At 39.2% G+C, this 17992-nt stretch overlaps 2 protein-coding genes across 12 annotated transcripts in view; both read left to right on the top strand.

Moving 5' to 3' along the window:
* The first annotated feature begins 250 nt into the window (after positions 1-250).
* rad23ab (RAD23 homolog A, nucleotide excision repair protein b) lies at positions 251-17148 on the top strand. Of its 2 annotated transcripts, none has more exons than XM_018696287.2 (10): positions 251-483; positions 3133-3214; positions 3986-4065; positions 5260-5699; positions 6504-6550; positions 9851-9978; positions 10059-10176; positions 11294-11475; positions 14102-14248; positions 14803-17148. In XM_018696287.2, the coding sequence occupies exons 1-10, from the start codon at positions 415-417 to the stop codon at positions 14914-14916; spliced, it is 1407 nt and encodes a 468-aa protein (XP_018551803.1). In that variant the 5' UTR covers positions 251-414; the 3' UTR covers positions 14917-17148. The 2 variants fall into 2 exon arrangements, with proteins under 2 accessions (XP_018551803.1, XP_018551802.1); XM_018696286.2 differs by having other exon boundaries at positions 252-483; positions 11291-11475.
* A 432-nt stretch (positions 17149-17580) lies between these two features.
* The window catches only part of LOC108896957 (epidermal growth factor receptor substrate 15-like 1), a 46517-nt gene continuing 46105 nt past the window's right edge, over positions 17581-17992 (top strand). For 9 of the 10 annotated variants that reach the window (XM_018696301.2, XM_018696297.2, XM_051077104.1 and 6 more), the window contains exon 1: positions 17592-17709. In XM_018696301.2, the coding sequence (XP_018551817.2) occupies positions 17602-17709 (108 nt within the window). In that variant the 5' untranslated portion in view covers positions 17592-17601. Of the gene's footprint in view, positions 17710-17992 lie in introns of all 10 variants that reach the window. The other variant, XM_018696302.2, reaches the window with a different exon arrangement.

Raw genomic sequence — 17992 nt, 5'->3', positions numbered from 1 at the left:
TTGAGGAACTGTAAATGCATTATTAAACATTTTGAACTTTTTCTTAAGTAGCATGAATGCGTTTGTCTGGGTCATCACATCATCTAGGCTGACAATATGGTCAGAGTCAGCTGAAGCTGAACCACGACATGAGCCAGAGTAAGAGACGACATCGATTTATTGGCTGATTTAACTGCGCTCTCCGACTTTGGGTAATTTCCGACAGTTCTCGAAGGCGGCAGTGTGTTGTGCCTTACCTCCAGCAGTAGATGGCGTCCGTGCCCAAATTGCTCCGCGGCACTGAGACAGCTGAGTCACACATACATTTAGACCCAGGTTAAATACATATTGTGCGAAAAAGAGCGGCTTCAGTCGAGAAATTGCCGCGACTACCTTGAATTCCGACCCCAGCTGCCTCTGACATCGCGTCGAAAGATGCTGACGATAACAGTAAAGACGCTCCAACAGCAGACGTTCAAAATAGAAATAGACCCAGAATTGACGGTGAGTAGAAGTTAACGGGGTTGAAGTAAACACGGTCAGGCCGGGAGGGCTACCATGTAGGCGTTCGGGAATATTTGCTAACGTTAAGACATGGCCGCTTCAAAGGCTGCTCAACCTAACAAAGGAAAAACTGTAGTTTTTGTTTTGTTTGAAAAGTAACGTTACGTCAGTGTGACAAATATGTAGTCAGATAAGTTAGCAATTTAGCAGGATCTTACTGGAACTGAGTTCATGTGAGGTAAAGTAGCTAGGGTTAGCTCGTTCAAGACCGGAAATGAGGAACTTTTCCTTCAAAGTAAAGGCGTTACAACTTCAATTGTATTATAAGCACTTCACACTTCCTGTGAAAATAGCACTAAGGTTAGATTTTTGATCAGCGACATAATATATACAATGCAGTGAAATGTATTACCTGTATTTCACTGGCTGTTTTGACTTTGCTTCATGGTATTCTTCAGGACTTCACACTATGTATGGCCCGCATGAAAGGTATACTATATTATACTGGAAAAAAACGACCGGAAATGTTTGTACTTAAGTTTAGCTTTATAGTGTTTGACTTGTTTCAGTGTCGCTCACCATGAATGACGATGCAATATTTTAAACCTGCTATCTGTTAATGTAGTAATGGGAAAACAGATCAGTAAATCTTTGTGAGTAAGAAGAACCAAGCCTTTTGGAGTTTTCTGCTCAGAAAATAAGCAATGTAGAGTAATTTATATTAGTGTATTTAACTAATAATGTTTCCTGTGCAGTGCTATCACGTGAATCATAATGACCATAAACAGTTATCGGCACTAAACAAAGTAGTATTTATTAGGTTATTAGAAATACACTTCTCAAGAAAACAAAACAACAAACAAATAAACAAAGACATTCTGTTCTCATTGCAGCTTTTTAATCACCAAAAACTGCTGCTCAAACATCTATGTATATATCCAGCTTCTTTTGCTCCTGTTGTTTTGGTCCATTGTTCATTTGAACTGTAGTTTATCTCTTTACACCATCTAGTTATATAGTAAACTTCACTGTCCTGATACTTACTGTGTGCAGCGACAATACAGTTCTCATCTATCTCATCTGATGTAACCTAATCTAAAACATACACTCACATGCACACTATACTTTATTCAAAATGTATCAAGTTTTCAGTTTTTCACATTAAGGTAGATTGTGTCACTATTTACAAATATATGTTCTAATTTAATCCTGTGATAATTCTAATTGTGCTAATTGAGGTTTATTTGACGTCTCAGAAAACTATCAGTAAGCACAGTGACTCAAAGTTAAATAAAAACAAATTACAGAAATGTGAGAAAAAAATGTACACTACACGAGCATGGAAACTAGTCTAAGTTAGCCAGATAACTCATTGATTAATACACAGAGCTAGGGCTGAATGATATGCAACAAATTATGTTGCATTTCTTTTTATAGATATTGCGATATGAATCGTGATTTTAGTAGGATTTTTGAATTTCATTTGCCCTGAAAAATATATGAAGATGATGATGATGTGATTTTTTTTCCTTGGTCTGTACCAAAGAAGCATGTGGAGAATATGATTTGTAGGCTGGAGCATCTGTAACCTCACAGTGCTTCAATTCTAATGGTATGTTGTGACACATTTGACCTTTATTAACACCTTGCTCTTTGTGCGATTTGGATTGGCCATATTGTGATTTTGCTCATATTTTGATTTGACTTTGAATGTTCTGCCCTACAAAGGACACAGTTAAAGACAATAGATAAAAAAAAACTTCAGTCTTCAAAACACAGATGGTAAGAATAGTGCATATGGTATTATTATTTAGAGAACTTATATGAATGTAAATTAAAGTTAAGCGATTTCAGGCAGTACTATTAAGAAGTCATGAATGGTCAGAGTGACATTACTTCTCCATTGACAGAATATCAACTCTTTGTCAACAGCTACACTCGGTAGCTGTTTAGACAGTTTAAACAAAAACTGCCAGAGCTGGCTCAAAGGTAGGGTTAGCAATTCAAATATAATGCACTTTTATTCAAATTTGTGTCTATAAAAACCTTCACAAATGTTGTATGGACAAATATCACAATACAGACTGAACAACAACAGAGCACTGAAGTTTTGTGTTATATTAGCTGCAGCAAAGCCAAGAACAGATGAGACAGTTTCTCAGAACTAGCACAGTAGGTGCAGACAGAGATACTCACAACTCTCCTACTAGTCTAACAAACATTAACAAACAGGATGGTCTGTCCTGCTGGCTCTGTCATGCCTTTCTTTTTAAATGTGTATTCCTCTGTCCATGGATTGCACCGATCCACTTGTACAAACAACAACAAACACCAGATTTTTTTCAGCACATGTACAGAAAGAGCAGCTACGGACTGTGAGGAGATATTCCCTGAACTTGAATAAAAGTGCCTTTGATTGTAATTGTTAACCCTACCTTTAAAACAGGTTTTGGTCACAAAACTTCCTCTCTGGACAACATCAACTTTTGAACAGCGGCAAATTCCCGTAACGTACGATGATATGACATTTACAGTAACAACTGTCAGACCTTACCTCTGATATTTTCTGTGACACAGTGTAACATCTGGTGTTGTGTCAGTTTCAGTAACTCTCCCATTAATATCAGTGTTTCATCTGTTGTTTTTCAGGTGAAAACCCTGAAGGAGAAAATAGAGGAGGACAGAGGAAAAGATGCATTTCCTGCTGCAGGACAGAAACTCATCTATGCAGGTGAGGCAGAGGATGACTTCAACAGTTACAGAGATTCAGTTACACCAAAAACCCTAGAAAATGATTGGTTACAGTAACTACAAATATACTTTGACCTTGGATGTTGAGTTTTAACAGAGCAGCTTTTTTTTTTTTGGTAAGTGGTCATGTTGTAAAAACCAAAATACACATCTAGGTATCTGCATTCAGAAAACAATGAGCTGAAAAACAGCACTCCACATCGCGCCCCTGTCTCCTGCATTATTTTTTTTTCTTACCTGAGAATACCCCATACTTTATTGCTACAAGTCACATCATCAATAAATCTGCAGTGAGAATACTCATCTTGCAAATGAATCAAGTAGGTGATCAGAAATATACTGAAATACCTGTGATGTGATTGGGTTGTTAGGTTAGTCCAGGGTTTGATTTCCCCCCTCAACATTTAACTTCATGGATAAGAGTATGTATAACATCTGTTGTCAAGGTACTGTGACTGTGTATTGCAGTAAATGCCACTCAGAACAGCACCTAGCAACAAAAAGTTGTGCATCAAAAAGTTCCATCTTCACAAGTTAAGTCCAAATATTAAATATTCAGAGATCAAACAAAAAAGTGCTTAAGAAATCAAAGTACTAAAAATTGTCACATTAGGATAACTTATCAGCTGTGTAACTGTAACTGTAACCTATGTGCCTAATGCATTGTGCTTGATTGTGTTTTAGACACCATGACTTCTTATTCTCATTCATAAATCTTTTCTCATTTCCTGTTTCTGCTTGAATGTCACAGGTAAAATCTTAAATGATGACACCCCGCTGAAAGAGTACAAAATTGATGAGAAAAACTTTGTGGTGGTCATGGTTACCAAGGTCAGTGTCTCTTCATACTGTGGTTTTTAGATCATTCTCACCACTCAGCTGCTATGCTCCTTGTAAAATAAAATCTGTTGTTATTCACTAATTAAATATTTTATGAATTTCGTCAAGATGTATCCATCTGATTAAAGGCTTTCTGACAGAAGAGTGCCTTAGATGTTTTGTTTGTGAACTTTTACTTTAGGAGTCTAACGATACATCATTCTACATCAATACTTCATTTCAATGATCAATGATTCAGTAGCATCAATCCAAAATGAAAACACTGATCAGACATCATATATATTGTATCGTCCCTCACCAAGCAAGAGTGGAGACCTCAGCTGGTTTTATTACAACTTTAATTAAGCACAGTAACACAGGCTGCTGTGGGCTGTAACCAATGCCGACAAAAATAACAAAAAGCCCAAACATTTTCTCTGTGCTAGTCACTACCTACATCGAGTCACTTTCAGCCGCTCTTTCTGTGGAAAGCCTGTCCCCATACCTGAGTCCCAGCTGACATGACAGACAGACTTCACTGTGTCTGAGCTGACAACATGTTCAATAACCCTACTACCCTACTAATAACAGTACTTCAACTTAACAGTCTGAATAGTGTTCACTAACTCAACACAAACACAACATATAACACCACAGTCCTTCACAATATAATCATGCACCTTTATTTTGAAATTCCCCTGGCATGTCTTTCTCCACCTGAGCGCCCACACCTCCAAACAAAATGGTGATTTGATGAGGAATGATGTGGCCTGTGTCCAAAGGTTTAGTGTGATACAGGAGGACTGTACTACCTTGGATTATTATTACTAAGTTCTAATAATATATTGTTTGAGACTCTAAATAGGAGCCAGGTTTACACCTTTACATCCTGTTTTAATGTATACAAATAGGAATTTAATGTTCTTTCAGTTTTCTTTTATAGAAAACTTTCTTTTATAGAAATGTACAACTCAGAATATCAGAATGTGGCACTTTAGAATGAACAGGAGATCTATTTTTATTAAAAGAGAAGATTGCTCTGCCATTATTTGAACACCAGTTTTTATTTAGTTATGATACTGCTGATACAGAGATTTAACAGTGGACTTTATAAACTTAAGAGTCTGGTCTTGTAGAGTGAAATAGAGTGCTGTTAAGAGCTTATTATCCATGCTACTAATGATCAATTCTCCAATGTCTTTTCAGCCTAAACCAGCTCCCCCTCCACAAGCAGCCCCTCAGCCAACTCCCCAACCAGCTGCAGCTTCATCACCACCCTCAGCCACAGCACCAGCCTCAGGCCCAGCACACGTTCCCCCCACGCCAACACATACAGTGTCTGCATCTACACCTGCCCCACCGTTAGTGCCTCCCTCTGAATCCTCGGCCCCAGTCCCAGAAAACACCCCTTTAGTTTCTGTTGAAGCAACAGCAGCTCCGGACTCAAACGCAGCTCCAGATTCGGCTCCAGTTTCGGCTTCAGCTGCTACTCTATCCTCTAGCCCAGCTCTCGCTACTGAAACTGTTACGACGCCTTCGGTCGCCACAGACTGCCCCACCCCTGCTACCCTGCCAGAAGAGAAGCCAAGGGAAGACCCTGAGAATCAACCATCTGCCCCAGCACCAGTCCACTCTTCTGCTTCCAGGTTGGAGGACACCTGTGTTTACGTACACTGAGAGTTTAATTCATTATCTGCTTGTCCAAGGAACTTGTTTAAATCAGTTAGGAAATCTAAGCTTGGCTAAGCTCATATTGTGATCATGGGGGGTATTTTTGTGACTTGAGCAGAGAGCATATCACTGAGCAGTTCTTCCCAGTTAAAATATTTCTTGTAATTTAAGTAACGTGCTGTAGCTCAATAATAGAACATCTTTACCTGGATGAGACGTAAGAAATAAGACTTTTTCCAAGGTCCTGCTCACTCAGCGAGAAATAAGAGTTACTTTTCAGTGTATATAATTTTTAGCTTTGTTAGTGGCATGACTCTAAGGATGGCAATGTCAGTCTGTTGGTTAATCCAACAAGTCTCCAACAACAGTTACCATCACATTTTGTACATTGATCATCAGGTCAAAACTTTAATTTGTCCAATACTTTAATTTATGACTGAATACCTTTAAAACTACTGCCATTCCCATCAGCCTCAACTTGAATTTAGCTCTATATTAGCAGGAGATGTTAGCTAAGATAGTAAATGAAGATGGCAAATATGCTAAGCATCATGCCTACCAGACATTTCCTCTTTCTTCAGTGTGCATGTCATGGTGAGCATGTTAGTACTCTCACATTAGCATTTAGTTCCTAGCGCAACTATACTTAAGAATAGCCTTACAAAGCCACATAGACTTTTTGTCTTGTTTCTTTGTTAAAACTGATTCTTACTGTAATTGTTTGTGGTCTGGAATATTGATTTATACTTTGTTTTTTCTTCTTTGTTAATTTCTCTCAGCCTTGTTGATGAACTGGGTCTCCTTGAAGAAGCAGCATCAATCCTGGGTAATACACCTGTCATAAATGAAAACATACAAATTCACTGCTTATATATTGTTTTCCTCCTTCATGTTTGAACTCTTAGTGGTTGATAACATTTGCATCACAAATTGCTCCCATTGTTGTTTGAACTGATAACATCCATTTCAGAGCACACCAACATTTTCCACACACTGCTGGAAGCACTGCAAGTTACTCTTTTCAGTGATAGCAGTTTTCTTTGAGGGCATAGTATACTTAAGATGAACTAGTTTATATGATGTGTTGTCCAACCAAGTCTAAAGACCTCTTCTGAATGACCACTCTAGGTGAAAAGCCTGCTTTCATAGTCTCCTCCTCCTCCCTGCCTTGCACTACCTGCCTGATCTCTCTGTAACAGCTCTGTGTTTTCTGTGTAGTCTCAACCGGATGCTAAAGCTGTTGACCTGGGCTCCAAACTCTCCAGTCTGATTCAGTACCTGTGGGACCTGGCCTAATATTGCATAGATCCTATTTAAAACAGCTCTGACCTGTTGGGGCTTGGACATGGGATCTCTGAAGATCTCCTGTAGTGTCTGGCACTGGGACATTGGCGGCAGATTGGGATCTGGGGAGTCTGGAGGCCAGGTCAACACCTTGGGCTCTTTGTTGTGTTCCTGGAGACATTTCTGAGCAGCTTCTGTGGTGTGGTGGGAGCATTATCCTGCTGGGGGAGGCCCCTGACATTAGGGAGTGTTGTTGTCATTGGGGGTGTGTGCTTGGTCTAAAACAATGTTTAGGTGGTGGTTCCTCAGGATGATGAAAGTTATTCACTTCAGCTGTCAGTGGTTATGGCTGATTGGTGTATAACTGCTTTTGGATTTCTATATTTCAGTATTTCCAGGGTGCAGATTATAGACAGGTAGAGTATCACTGTGACAGCAGAACAGCCTAAATAAAGGAGAGATCATTGCAATAGGGGCGGCTGTGGCTCAGGGGGTAGGGCGGGTCACCCACTAATCGGAAGGTCAGTGGTTTGATCCCCAGCTCCTCCAGTCTGTGCCGAAGTATCCTTGGGCAAGATACTAAACCCCACGTTGCCCCTGATGTTTGAAAGTGTGTGTGATGGTGAATGGATAGATAGCCTATTTACATCCATTTGCATTTATTTACTGTTTGTAAGTAGTGATACATCCTTGTATTTAAAATAATATAAGTAACAAGACTAATGAGGCTAAAACAAACACAAAGTATCCTTGAAACATTTGGATGTATACCCATTAGTTTGCTGCCTCTGGCCAATTATACTATAGATGTACTCACATAATAGATATCTCTCCAAATCCAAAAATCTCAACAAACGGCATCAAGAGACACAGTAGTGACCGGTGAGCTGGAGTTTGAGACTGGCCACATATTATTAATGAGGTGTTAAATGTTATCTGCTACTACATTTATGAATCAAAACCACTTAATCTTCATGTATCTGAGGGGTCAAGGTCTTTTACAAAATCATGGTATCTAATGGTATCTAATGGAGTAAGGGAAACTGGACGATAATTCTTGTTGTACATACCAAGCAGTACAGAGGTCAGTTCAGAGGCATAGCTGAACATTTGACTGTTTGTATAATTTATACATATTTACGTTGTGAAAACCTGGGCTCTGTCTGACCTCGCACTGCACCATCGAGTAGGGGCACAATGTGATTATTGATCTGTTGCAGATACACAGGGATTTGTTTGTATCTCTTTGTAAATATTGTAATATAAAGAGTATGGTCTAGACCTACTCTATATGTACAGTGCCTCGAGACGTCTGTTGTGATTCGGCAGTATATAAATAAAAATTGACTTGATTCACAGTAATTGGATTATTGCAGGTCATGTAAAGGCATTCTTTACATGAATAAACGTCCTGCGTATTACTTTGGATTCAGATGTTTTCTGTAGTGTCATCATAACCCAGCTGATTGTTTGTTGTAGGTCCATACAGGAACAGGAATTGCCATCAGCTAAGTGCATGACCTTACATGGTACAAATTCACCAAAATGCAAATAGATATAGATAATGATTAGGGCTGAACGATTTATCGAAATTGAACCGCAATCGCGATTTGAACTAATACGATTTGCAAATTGCAAAGACTGTGATTATTTTTATAACAGAGAGTCAGTGGACATGTTGTTACACTTTTTTTAGCTGCCTCAGAATTCACACACACAGAGCACTGCAGGAGCAGCAGAGTGACAGGCTGTAAACTTTACAACCACATCTTGTGTTAAAATGACCAAAGCACAAAACTAACTGTGGCGTTAGATGCTTGATGAAAACAGAGAGCAGAGCGACTACATGACTCAGGCAGTGTGAGTCGCTCTGATTCTCTCCACTCCGGTGTCAGGTGAGAGCTGTTTGGTAGTAACGAGAATGAGCACAGCTGAAGCTGAAACTACCGGTGATATGATGAGTTAAAAGCAGCTGACAGTGTCAACAGGCCAGCAAGAGAGATAACTGAGCTGTGACCAAGATGCCAACTTTGTCTGGAGTATTTCTGCTATACATATTTTGTAGCAGGAAAATTATTGCTGCTGATATTATAAAGTTGTAAAATACCTGGTTGAGCTGAAAAGGCGAGAGAAAATGAGAGAAAATGAGAGAAAATGGTAGAATGAACCAGCTAACATTAAGTTAGGTTTGTATCTGTATTTTGTATTTTCTACTAGTAGGAATCCTGTAGTTTTAATCAGCTGTGTCTGTCTCTACTGGCTCTCTGTACCTGTCAGTCTCCTGTCATACAAACATTTGAAAAATCAGCACAGACAGCAGTATGACCGATGTAAAGTTACTGCAAAGAAGGCAGGTGAACGTAGTGCTACTGTTTGTTCTGTGAGAATTGTTCTATGGTTCATTATGTGTTTGTTCTATAACATTTATTGTTTAGAATAAATACATCTTGGATTTGTATATTTTCATTCTCATCCTTGGATTAGTACACAGAGCAGTTAATATTTCAATGATCTCTTAAATGTAATGCTCCATCCATACATGTATATAGTGAAGTTTGACTTATATTGCAAGTCAAATCGTCATCTGTCAGAAAAATCGCAATTAATTTTTTTCCCAAAATTGTTCAGCCCTAATAACGATTATAAAACAGGGTGCAGGTATACAATTTACATACCAACTGATGGCAGTTGTAATAACGCCAACTAGCCATTATTAAAAGTGACAATATGAGGCATGTGTAAGACATGTAGTGACTATACAATAAGCCTGCAGAAACAGCCTCCACACTTCATCCAGCCTCCATTCTTGTCCTCTGTCCTACCTCTCCTCTTGTTTCCACAGTGACAGGTCCAGCCTATGAGAACCTGGTGTCAGAGATTATGTCTATGGGTTATGATCGGGAGCAGGTAGTTGCTGCACTTAGAGCCAGTTACAACAACCCTGACCGAGCAGTGGAGTATCTACTCATGGTGAGGATTTAATCAGCTTCATTCCCAGCTCCACCAGCCACTGTATTCTCAGGTGTGTAGTAAATGTTGATGTACTGCAGGGTATTCCAGCTGAGGCCAGTGATCTGCCACCTCAAGAGCCAGTTAGACACAGTGTTCCATCTAACCCCCCGAACCCTGCAACACAACAACCACAGCAGACCCCAGCAGCCTCTAACAGTAAGAGTACATGTTTATTACTTGAAGCGTGTGTGTGTGTGTGTACATTCTTGGGGAGCCCAGGTCTACAAACCAGTGGGGAGAGCACCGTGTTCCATACAGTGAGGTCTGTCACCTACTCTGTCTTACTTTCAGGTTGTATTATTATCATTAAAACTTTTCTAGAAACTTTGTGACCTTATGTGCATTTACATGTGGGGAACTAAGGTCTAAATTTAATTCCTGAGCAACAGTGGACAGAAAAAAGTACCTGCTCTTGGGGTGGAGCACTTGTTCAGGAACTATTGGGGTGGAGCTGTCACTGCTGAAATGCAAACAATTACCTGAGACTGTTACAAATTGCGCAGAGCTTTGTTCACAAACTAAACAGCAATTGTTGCCACTAGTATCAGTTTTACAATGATGCACAGACATTACTTGTAATCTGACAAAATAATCTTAAACTAAGGTCCTTTCTGTTTGGTGGAACTATTATATTCCTTTACATTTTGAATGAGAAGGTAAGAGTACAATAGCAATGGTTAAAAATGTATGGCTAACAAAGTCATACAGAAAGTAGAATTTTCAAGCCTTACTGAGCAAATAGACATGATGACATGATGTTACTGCTCTCATCCTGAATAGAGGATGAATAGAGAATTTTAAGAAAATAAAACACTAATAATGATAACACAGTAGAGTTTATGTTTTCTGTTTCATTTAGGTATAGTATGTGTAGGATACATCTATATTACAATCTGTGATTGCCCTGAACTAACAGTATTTAGCTAGGTTTGAGGATTGGCCAGTGTTGTTAAATTCAAGCATTTTTGAGAAAGGAGGCTGCTAAGAGAAGTGACACACATCACTCCCTGGGCAATGTATGCTCTTCCCATTGGCTCTCAGAAATGGGGTCCTCATGGGGGAGATCTGCAGTTGGACCCTTCCCCATTGCAAATCAGTGAGTAGGACTTCTTCATGCCAATAGTGGATTTATCTTTGAATTAAGCTTAAGTTACATTTTATACCTTGATTTAGTAGGTGTTCCCATCTGGTTATTTTCTCTTTAAACTCTCTCCCAGAAAATGTATTCTATCACATAACAACAACACTAACCAGTTCATCCACTCTCCAGCAGGGCCAGTGTCTGGCAGTCAGCCTCCCTCTGCTGGTGGAGGACCTGTCTCTACAGGGAACCCTTTGGAGTTCCTGAGGAACCAGCCTCAGTTCCAGCAGATGAGACAGATCATCCAGCAGAACCCGGCCCTCTTACCAGCCCTGCTGCAGCAGCTTGGCAGAGACAACCCGCAGCTGCTGCAGGTACTAAACCAGTGCAGTCTCTATGCTTCTGTCGCAATTTTAGCAGACTATTCATATAAACTCATTGTAAGGCAATGACTGGGCTCATATAGAGATGATTTTAACTACTGTCTACCAACACTGAATAAATGATAAAAGTAAAGGTGTAAAAATGATCAACTCACAAGGTTAACTAACAGCTGTTAATGTGATATGGTGGAAACAAACACATTTAGACTATGTACAATGTGATTATATTATTATTATGAATGACATTTACAGATCAAAATCTTATCTTGGCATCAACCCAGTGATGAGCTGATAATGAAGTGATTACAGTCACGTACTGTAGATTAAACGTCTCTCTGAAGCGGTGTGTGGTCGCCAGGTGATGGTTCCATCAATGTGTCTCAGCTGATCAACCTCTGGAAGTCAGAAACTGTTCTTCTGGTACTCTGTTGAACTCTTGATTAGGCGTTCGTTGGTAGACGTGCAGCCTGCGTTGCTTACATGACAGAATAAGTGCTGTAATTACTGTACTTATATATGTATATATGTATGTATATATGTGTGTATATGTTATATTTATGTATACACACTCTCTCTCACACACACACACACACACACACACATATACAGTGTCTCACAAAAGTGAGTACACTCCTCACATTTCAGCAACCATTTTATTATATCTTCTCAAGGGACAATACAATAGAAATGAAACTTGGATGTAACTTAGAGTAGTCAGTGTACAGCTTGTATAGCAGTACAGTACAGCACTGCCTTAATCCTCTTGTGCGTGGAATTCACCAGAGCTGCACAGGTCGTTACTGGAATTCTCTTCCAGTCCTCCATGATGACATCGCGGAGCTGGTGGACGTTAGACACCTTGTGCTCCTCCACCTTCCGCTTGAGGATCCAACTCAGGTGCTCAGTTGGGTTCAGGTCTGGAGACATACTTGGCCACTCCATCACCTTCACCTTCAGCTTCCTCAGCGAGGCAGTTGTCATCTTGGAGGTGTGTTTGGGGTCGTTATCATGTTGGAAAACTGCCATGTGGCCCAGTTTCCAAAGGGAGGGGATCATGCTTTGCTTCAGGATGTCACAGTACATGTTGGAATTCATGTTTCCCTCAGTGAACTGTGTACCATGTACAGGTATCACTAGGAGTGTACTCACTTGTGTTGCCAGCTATTTAGACAATAATGGCTGTGTGTTGAGTAATTTTCAGTGGATAGTAAATCTATACTGCTATACAAGCTGTACACTTACTACTCTAAAGTATATCCAAGTTTCATTTCTATTGTATTGTCCCTTGAGAAGATATAATAAAATGGTTGCTGAAATGTGAGGAGTGTACTCACAGTGAGATACTGTATATATTAAAAAACATATAAATCTTTACTCATGCACTTCTGGCTCAATTTGTTATTAACTTGGCCTGTAAAATAGAGGAGCTCAAAGACTCAAAGCCAGAATGTTGCAAAGAGCTAAATGGCAAAAGCATATAGAAAAGAGCAATGGCTCAGGGGAAACTGTTTTAGCCCTGGGAAATGATGTCATATTTGAAGGTGTAGTAATGGTCTGCCAATCAGACTCAATATAACAAAAAGGGATCTTTTTTATTAGGCTCTAAATGATTTAATGTAGAGTTCCAATTAAAACATTAAACAAAACAATATATGAATGATGCTATTACTGACAAGAAAGAAACAATACAAAATGGATAATTTATCAGCATATCAATCACAAATTCTAAACATAGTAATGGTGGTTAATTGAAAATATCTGCTCTATAAAATGATTTTGGTTACAGAATGGTTGGACATGTTTCATATGGTTTCAGAAACAGGAAATTCTAATTCCCAACCAAGTTTGGAATGTGGCTTGATTTATGACCGAGGCCTGGTTCAGACCTCACAGAAAGAGAGAGAGAGAGGGGAGAGAACACTAGTTTGGGTATGTAGGTTTGTAAGAAGCCAAAACTTGTTGCTCAGCATAGTTCTTTCCATGTTACCTTTCTTGATAAAACTAACAGTGGAATATACAATTCAGAGATGATGTCTTGTTGTATAGAATGGACTCATTTTCATTCTGGAGATTCCGATTGTTTATTCCTATATTGGCCTTTTGTTGATTTGAGTTGATCTTCCTGAACTGGCCGTCTGACCTTTGAGCTGATCATACATCTCCTTGATGTGTTAACAGACTCCTATTGTCTCTGTATACTATTGGGTTTATGGGTGGTTATAATTTTGAGTATCCTAACTTTGACCTAATGCTGTTCTGGTATTCAACTCTTAAATAGCCTGCAACAGATGCCAGGCCTGGTGTCTGCTACACTACCATGAGATTCTGCTAGGATGTTTTTTTTCTTCTTCTTTTTTTTTTTATAATTCAAATTCATAATGACTAAAATGACATTTAAATATCTAACTGTGAAAGATGTAACTGCTATAAAAGTTTGACCAAATACACCTTACACAATCATGGAAGTCAGTTTTCACGTCTGCTACATACTGTTTGAATGGTTGGTTGGTTGATTTGTAATTGTAATCAGCTGTTCTGTGTCCTGTTCATTAGGGGCTGGAAACCTGTGGATTAGCTGTATGATAGTATTTATACTGACTGAATGTATTACTTGCAGCAAATCACGCAGCACCAGGAGCGTTTTGTACAGATGCTGAATGAGCCACGAGGTGGAGAGACAGCAGGGGAGGGTGCTGAGGCCCAGGGGTCACCACACACCAACTACATCCAGGTCACCCCACAGGAGAAGGAGGCCATTGAGAGGGTCAGTTCACCACTCACACTGACATTACAATGCAGGGATTTAGCAGTGTCTTTATTAAGTCCCACTGAATTGTATTCAGTGTGCCTCGGTTTATACAAGTCTCTGAAACTCCACAGGAGGGATGGAACACCACTTTTCCAAACTGGATTGAAGACCATAGCATATGATTCACATCATTTCACACAAACTTGATTATAGAATTTTGTTTGCATGTGTCTGTCTGTGTGTGTTGGTGTGTATCTGTGTGTATGTGTGCGCACACAGGCTTTAGCCACTTCTTTTGGACTTTCTCTGGTATAAACACCGACCTTGTGGGGACCAGTAGTCCTCATGGGGACCAAAACCTGATCCTAATGAGGCAAAATGTCATTTCAGAGGTCCTAGTGAAGATTAGGTTAGGTGTGAATTGAGGTTAAGTTAAGGTTAGAGTTAGGCATGAATTAGTTATGGTTAAGGTTTGAGTTAACCACAATCAGTGGAAATCAGTACAATAAGGATAGGCTGTGTAAACTTTTGTGTACGTGTGTGACATGGATTTGTATGTTGTGTTCCAGTTAAAAGCACTGGGCTTCCCTGAAGGCTTAGTCATCCAGGCTTACTTTGCATGTGAGAAGAACGAGAACCTGGCTGCTAACTTCCTGCTACAGCAAACGTGGGACGATGAGTAACCAAGCATCACTTGACACATCACCGTTTGACAGAGGGCCGCAGAGTGGATGACAGCGCTACACAAGGTCCACCCAATCAACAGGGACAGGAAAGGAAGACTACATTTCTTTTCACACCATGTGACTGTGGTCTGATGGTGGTGATGATGATGACATGCTGTTCAAAGTTAGCTGTGCTGCCTACTCTCCATTCAGCTGTGATGATCATTGTAGGAGCTCACACTGAGCTGTCCCTCACTGCTGCTACATTATTACTGCTGCCGCTTGTGCTGAGTGATCACACTGAGAGAAGTCATGCCAGGAAATATGCCAACAGTCTGCATCACCCTCACAGGCCAACAGGCTTTTATTAAGAGGGTTTCACTGCAGTCAGCTCACAGGCTGCCTGTAAAACATGTGTTAAACTTGTTAGACTACTGTACATACAGAGTATACACACTACAGCATACTTGTAGTGAATGTATACATGACAGAAATTTTCAACATGTGTCTTTACAAACCTTGCATGTTGGAGTTACCTGAAAATGTGATGCAAACTGTTGACTTCATTTTTTGAGAGCTAACATTGCTTTATATTAAAGTTCGGGTCTGATCATTTCTTTTCCTCTGCTTCTTTTGTCACTTGAAGAAAAAAATCTGGAAAATATCTCAGACCAAATGAGTCCACATAACACAAATGTGCTTCTGTGGTTCTATCCATGGAAAATGAAAAGGCAACTGAAATTGCTGCAAGAGTATTTGATACTTTGCTGCCCATTCCTGCCAGAAAAAGAAAAATGTTAGAAATATAAATGTTAAGTCAAATTGTTTAGATAATGGAACGTGGAATGATAAAATTGTGATTTTGATTATTCAAGTCAAAATGTTGACTTAGATCAAACATGAACTAGTAAATGAATGACTCAAAATTTTGGCCTTGTAAGTAAAAATTCAATTAATCATCATTTTGATTTACTGCCTCAAAATTTAGTCTCAGTATCATAAATTGGACCTACAAATGAAAACATTTTGACTTGGTTTCTATCAATTTTGACTTAAAAAGTCAATATTTCACTTATTTTCACTAACCATGATTAAGTCAAAATAAAACATTTGACTTAAGTTTGTGACTTTTATTATTTTGACTGTATTATTTTTCAGTCTCAACTTTTGTTGTGATGGTGTTTTTTTTTTTTTTTTTTTTTGGCAGAAATGGGCTTCCAGAAAATATAGACATTCAAAGTTAGTTAAAATCTGTCTGTATCATGGTTACTTGTTATCACATGTATTTGTGGAAGAGGTTGGCACACCCACATGCAGCACCCAGCTTGACTTTCTCATTATGGTTTTTGACTGCGGAGGGTTTTTTTTTGTTGGTTTTGTTATTTTTGAGATTAAGGAATTTGAAGGTTGATTATGAAGTGCCACATTGCATACTTTGTGAGCAGAAGATTTGATATTTAACTTTTTTTTGGTTTTGTTTCTTGGATAGGAAAAGGTGTGTTCTTTTTCAATAGTTCCTTAGCTGGAATGATCAAGTGTAGTCCAGTTCCAGCACTATTTTGAGCAATCAAGTTCTGTTCAGTTGGTCTCATATCACATCTACTATGCATCTTAAAGCTGTAAGAATTTGAGCCATTGCTCCATCATGCCTTATGGATTGTTAAACACATTTCATTTCACTACCAGTGTTTTAATTTACAATATAGTGTTTAAAATATCACAAATGAGTGTCACAGGATTGGAGGTCATCATTAGACTTTTAATTATTGGTAATTAATCAGTTATTGTTTCAAAAGTGGACTAAAGGGAATTTGAATAAGTGCTAGAAGCCAAAACAAAACAAAACAAAAACAGATGTTTTTTCAGCATTCAGCATGTGCTTTGCTGTTTCTTCTTTTACTTTATTTTCTTTGAGCTGGAAATGACTGGATGTTTTGTATTATATTGTAAACAGGGTATATATACACTTTGGGGAGAAAGGCACATTACTGTGACAAATGCTGCTCTAGCTGTGAGGGGTTGTTGGTTGCATGAGATTGTTGCAGTTATTTAGCATGGCAGTGGGTTGGGAATGATGAAACCACAGTGTGGCGTTGCTCTGATCTCAGTTTATCTGTTGTTTGGTTTTCTTTTTGGGTTTATAAAAAAGAAACTACTTAGACCCTGAAATACACCAGATGAGGTTTTGCTGAATACTTGTGAAAAACTTTTGTTTCACCATTGTGTAAAATAAATGGCTTTTACAAAGTGGATGAGGTATGGTAAAGTTTTATTGTAAATGATTCATTAACAAGAATCACACATTTTACTGCACACTCATCATCATTTTTTTTTTTTTTTTAACTGTGATGGACAAGCAGTGAAAGAGCATTCTATCAGGTGTATGATACATCAGTGTGTCAAGTATCATGGCTCAAAACATCAGGCAGCTTCATAGGTCATTCAAAGGTCAGCCGGTCCGGTCGGTTTTAAGGTTAGGCTTTTCTTAACTGTCAGAAATGTTTACAGCGCAAACACACCAGCTTCAGACATGTGGACTGGTAATTCTACACACTGACATAAGCTGCAGAGTGAGTCCAGTGGTTTAAAAATGATACCGCTTGGTGAGTGGGCAGAATTCTGAAATTATCATTTTGCAGACAACTTAAGAAACATAATGTCATCCGATCTTTAAAGGAATTTCGACCGCGTTGTGTTGCCGGGATGTGGGGGCTAGGTTTGTCCGCTAGGATGAGTGTTGCCTTGGAGAGGGCGGGTGGGTGCGTTCCCGCAGCAACAGGGAAGATGGCAGCTCTCACATCTCTCACCCAGGTAAAGATGCAGCAATTAACGACTCTACAACTCAACTTAGGGCTAAGACAATTAATGGCATGACGCAGTATGTCCGATTCATGACACTGAATTTTAATTTTACTCTGAACAAAACACGAGATTGCTTTAAAATGCAGCTAGAAATAAGCCTAGTCGAGGAAGGCCCATTGCAATAACATTACCGTTATGTAGCGGGCTTGTTAGCTTCAGCTGGTTCTAGCTAGCCATGTTGCTGCTTATCTACGACAAACATACAATTAATTTACTGATTGTGAATTTACAG

This window comes from Lates calcarifer, linkage group LG17 (genome assembly GCF_001640805.2).
Source record: "Lates calcarifer isolate ASB-BC8 linkage group LG17, TLL_Latcal_v3, whole genome shotgun sequence".
Taxonomy (NCBI): Eukaryota; Metazoa; Chordata; class Actinopteri; family Centropomidae; genus Lates; species Lates calcarifer.
Note: the sequence above shows the minus strand (reverse complement) of the source record. Positions and strands in the feature narration are given on the sequence as shown.